Source organism: Eleginops maclovinus, chromosome 1, assembly GCF_036324505.1.
Source record: "Eleginops maclovinus isolate JMC-PN-2008 ecotype Puerto Natales chromosome 1, JC_Emac_rtc_rv5, whole genome shotgun sequence".
NCBI classification, from domain to species: domain Eukaryota; kingdom Metazoa; phylum Chordata; class Actinopteri; order Perciformes; family Eleginopidae; genus Eleginops; species Eleginops maclovinus.
In genome coordinates, this window is record NC_086349.1 from 27,644,759 (window position 1) to 27,649,759 (window position 5,001).

Genomic DNA, 5,001 nt, shown 5'->3' on the forward strand with positions numbered 1-5,001 from the left:
CCTGATTGAGCCGGTTGACAAGGTAAATGTTTAATTTCATTAATGATGAGAAGAGGAAGTAGTTCGGAAGCCCGGGGAGCAGCGGATTGTTCACAGAGGAGACCTTTCCTCTTTTACGAGAATCTTGATGATTCAAGTGCAAGATCTCCAAGAAAACCTTCATTTTGACTTTCTCCTGGGATTATTAGGTCATACATTTATGAGGAATTCAGAGAGTTTGTCACAAATGTTTTGCTATGTTTTCCTCCTAATGTACCGCTTCAATATCTGAGAGTATTTGTAAAAATCAAGGGATATTACCCATCCTCCACCGACTCCGTATTTAATGACATTTCTTTATTAATTGACTTTTCTTATTTATTTAATGTTGTTAATTAATTAATATTTCATTTCATTTATTTTAAATATCCATAGATTTTTTTGTTTCATTTATTCAAACAGCCTTAAATACTCCATCTTATCTTTGTCATGTACATCTATATCTTCCCTGTGTGTCTCAGACTGAAGCGGCTCAGTTCGATGTGAGCTGGAAGGTCCCCGGCCTGCTTTACTACGCCAAGAGGAACTACCACACCAAATACGACCTTCGCAGTAAGACCTTAGAGACCTGCAGACTTTACTTTCTCCAGTTATCTCCTCCCTGCTGACGCTCTGCTGTCTCTCAGTTAAAAACCCCATCGACGCCAGCGTCCTGCTGACCGAGGCGTCTCTGGCCAGGAAGCAGAGGAAGAGCCACGCCACCTTCATCCCCCTGATGGTCAGCGAGATGCCGCAGGCCGGAGACCTGGTGGGGCTGGATGCTGAGTTCGTTACCCTGAACCAGGTGAGTCTGAGGGTCCCAGGACCCTGTGATCTGCTCAGGATATCACCCAGGTTGTTCGCATGCAGCCAAAGAAACCAGAGTCCCTTAAAGGAGGCAGGTTTAAGGTTTATTCTGCAGGGCTTCAGGCTTCTCTTCGTACCGGGGGAGTTTCGCCATCGCTCAGAACGAAGCGAATTGATATGTTTGCAGGCAGGGGGAACAGACGAGATGCCACAGGATTACGTAATCACTTCAATTAACACGGCAATGAAAGTGTCGATTTTGAAAAGCCAACGCAACAAATATATCCTTTTTGCTCCGAAGATTTTTGATGGAGTTTTTTAGATTCTTCTCTGCAACATTTTCTGTTTTTGGGAGGCTTTCTGATGTGCGTTGCCCCCTGTTGTCTTCTGTCAGTATTGATGCTTGGAATAAATCTGTTGGTATTTTAAATCCATCCTGCTGAGATTCTTATTAAGTGTGTGTGTGTGTGTGTGTGTGTGTGTGTGTGTGTGTGTGTGTGTGTGTGTGTGTGTGTGTGTGTGTGTGTGTGTGTGTGTGTGTGTGTGTGTGTGTGTGTGTGTGTGTGTGTGTGTGTGTGTGTGTGTGTGTGTGTGTGTGTGTGTGTGTGTGTGTGTGTGTGTGTGTGTGTGTGTGTGTGTGTGTGTGTGTGTGTGTGTGTGTGTGTGTGTGTGTCTGCAGGAGGAGGCCGAGCTCCGCAGCGACGGCACCAAGTCCACCATCAAGCCCAGCCAGATGTCCGTGGCTCGGATCACCTGTGTGCGGGGGCAGGGGGCCAACGAGGGCGTCCCCTTCATCGATGACTACATCTCCACTCAGGAGCAGGTGATTCACTCTGCAGGAACAGGAAGTGTGTGTAGACAATCCCCAGCACGGGGACGGGATGACCCCCTTGACTCGATCATGTTTCCTTAATTTCCCTTTTGTTAGCGCTCTCACACACACACACACACACACACACACACACACACACACACACACACACACACACACACACAGGAAAAGGTGTGAATCAGAATATTAAATCCAAATCCGGAGTTTTGCAGAAGCAGAGTGCATCATGGGAAACTTGATGGCTTGATTTTATATTGAGAAGAAGTGATCTTGTATTTGTGTTTTGAAGCCCCCACTCTGACAGCGAGTTGAACAACATCATCTGATAAACAAATAAACAGATACAATAAAAAGAATTACAAATTAGATTTAGGACAAATTTCACTGTTTCTTTATTTCTCATTTTCTCAGAATTCTGCTTTTCTTTAGTTTCAATTTTTTCTTCAGATTTAGACTGGGCTCTGGTTTCAGACAGAGGGTGAACAGAGGTGCTGAAGAGACACAGCACATTAAAGCATGGAGACGGGTTCCCTTTTTAACACACATTATTACCCCTCTCTCTCTCTCTCACTCCCATTCTCTCTCTCTCCCTCTCCCATTCTCTCTCATTCTCTCCCTCTCTCATTCTCTCTCTCTCTCCCTCTCCCATTCTCTCTCCCTCTCCCTCTGTCTCTCTCTGTCTCTCCCTCTCTCATTCTCTCTCCCTCTGTCTCGCTCGGTCTCTCTCTGTCTCTCTCTCTGTTCCTGCAGGTGGTCGACTACCTCACTCAGTACTCGGGAATCAAACCCGGAGACCTGGACGCCAAGATCTCCTCGAAGCACCTGACCACGTTGAAGTCCACGTACCTGAAGATGAGGTTCCTCATCGACACCGGGGTTCGCTTCGTGGGTCACGGCCTGCAGAAGGACTTCCGAGTCATTAACCTGCTGGTGAGTGAAGGAGGTTCACTGCTGAGAGCATCATGAAGATCTGTAGAGGAACGTCAAACCTCTTCTTTCTGTTTGTTTCTAAGGTCCTCAAAGATCAGGTCGTGGACACAGGTGCACTTGTTCCATTTACCTCGCAAAAGGATGATTTCCCTGAGGTTCCTCGCCTGGTACTTTCTGGGTAAGTTCAGGCGCCTATTAGCCGTTTGGACCTCCTGCCAATAATCCTCCTTAAATATGTAACCAAAGCCTGAATCGTGTAGGTAAAAGCAACAGAAGTCCAGAAGCAGGGCTAAAACTAAAGATCTGATCGAATGAAACAACCAGTATCCGTTTGTCCAGGGGGGTACACTTTATCTCATGCCTGTGGACTGTCAGAGCTGTTGTGTTTAAAGCAGGGAATTCATCGTTAATACCTGCATTATAAACTATACCTGTACTACCGTTTTACTTTTTACTCCACTACAATTATTGCACAGATTTAATTAGGAGCTTCTTTGCTGATTATTTACTAAAAATACAAAATATTATCCATAAATGATCATATAGGTTAAGCTATCCAGAAGTTTACTAAGTGCGACCAGACGATGATTTATGGTATTATTAAAAACAAACAGGCCGTCCTGCAGAGGGAGTACTTCACGTGTGTTAATGCTGTTATTTTGTTCTAATCTGAATAACTGCAGGGTTTTCTGTGTAAGTGAGTACTGTTTACCTGTAGTACCTCCCCTCTTCCTCTGAACGCATTAAATCTGAACTCTGAATCTGTGCTTCTTCAGAGCTGAACATCCAGGGCGAGACCCACGACAGTATAGAGGACGCCCGCACGGCGCTGCAGCTCTACAGGAAGTACCTGGAGCTGAGCCGCGGGGGGGGCAACGACGAAGTGAGGAAGGTCCTGAAGGGTCTCTACGAGAAGGGCCGGCAGCTGGACTGGAAGGCACCCGAGACAGAGCCCGCAGACCCCGCTCAAGGTAAACCCAGAAGTACGATTTAGCAGAGGGATAGAATAAATACTTAGGGGTTAAAGTTATTTGACCTTTTTGTATTTCTGTAAGATCAGACTGACCTCTGTCCCCGTGGAGACGTTAGAGCAGCAACAGAATAACAGAGACGGGACAGGAAGGCTGCTTCAATGTGAGGGGAATGTGTGATTCAGTCTGGACAAATGAACCGCTGTCACTCAGATCTTCTGCTTCAATTTAACTAATTCATTGAATTAATAACATTATTAAATCGAGCAAATCAAAGATTAGACTGCAAATAAGGAACAAATAAAGTAATAATAAAATAATATCTTTATAAAGTAAAATTATATTAAAGCAAATTATAATAAAAAAATAATAAAGAAATAATAAATAAAATAAAGAAATAATAAAGAAAATAAAGAAATAATATTACATAAAACAAAATGTATTTAAAAATAATGATAATTATAGTTATAGTTTTTAATAACCTGCTGACCAAACAAAGCACCGTCTGTTTTCTTCAAAGGATATCATTTATATATAGTGTTTTATACAGATGTAGTTCATGGTTTATTGGCTGTGTGTGTGTGTGTGTATTAAAGCCCTCTCCTCCTCTGCAGGTGCCGCTGCGTTTCCCTCTGTGATGGGCCTCTGATCTCTCTCTCTCTCTCTCCTCTCCATCATGTTTTTTGTAAATAAATAAAAGGATCAAGATGAGAACCACAAGGTGTGTGTTTTATTAATTATAAGGGAACTGGGGTTAAATAAATACTCCTATCAACACCATACTGCCTAATATTGTGTAGGTCCCCCTGACCTGTCGAGGCCTGGACTCCACTAGACCTCTGAAGATGAGCTGTGACTCCAGGACGTTAGCAGCAGATCCTGTAAGTAGAGGGCGGGCCTCCGTGGATCAGATGTGTTTATCCAGCACATCCCACAGATGCTCATGGATTGAGATCTGGGGAATTAAGAGGCCAGGTCAACACCTTGAGGTATTCCTCAAACCATTCCCATGTGTGGGGGATTTGTGTGTGTTCAGTTTGTATTGTATCATCACGGAGCCAGCATCGTCTGTTCCTATTTTCCAAAAGTTGTGAGCAAAAAAGAAATCGGCTCAACCCAAAAATCGTTGAATGAACAAATGACAGGTAGGTGTGTGTGTGTGTGTGTGTGTGTGTGTGTGTGTGTGTGTGCGCAGTCTTCTCCTCCACCAGCAGAGGTCCCTGTAGCTGAATAGAGGATGCACCCATTGGCCCCAGCTGTTCAGAGCCCATCACTAGTGTTCACAAATGCTGAGAAAGATAAAACCCTAAACCCAGGAGAACCAGTTGACGCCCCCTTCTCTCATAAATCACTTAATCATGTCGTTCATTAAGAGACGGTCTTCAGGTCTGTTTGGTTTTCTAACTCGTCAGCATGATCGTAATCAGAAACAAACACGGTCAG

At 44.2% G+C, this 5,001-nt stretch overlaps 1 protein-coding gene across 1 annotated transcript in view; it reads left to right on the top strand.

The window, feature by feature from the left end:
- pan2 (poly(A) specific ribonuclease subunit PAN2) overlaps positions 1-4,278 on the top strand; it is a 15,175-nt gene extending 10,897 nt beyond the window's left edge. The window contains 9 exon segments of the mRNA XM_063879774.1: positions 1-22; positions 501-591; positions 666-823; positions 1,505-1,648; positions 2,408-2,587; positions 2,671-2,697; positions 2,699-2,765; positions 3,364-3,558; positions 4,173-4,278. The exon segment at positions 1-22 is cut by the window's left edge and continues 38 nt beyond it. Of these exon segments, the coding sequence (XP_063735844.1) occupies positions 1-22; positions 501-591; positions 666-823; positions 1,505-1,648; positions 2,408-2,587; positions 2,671-2,697; positions 2,699-2,765; positions 3,364-3,558; positions 4,173-4,207 (919 nt within the window). The 3' untranslated portion in view covers positions 4,208-4,278.
- Positions 4,279-5,001: the final 723 nt, after the last annotated feature.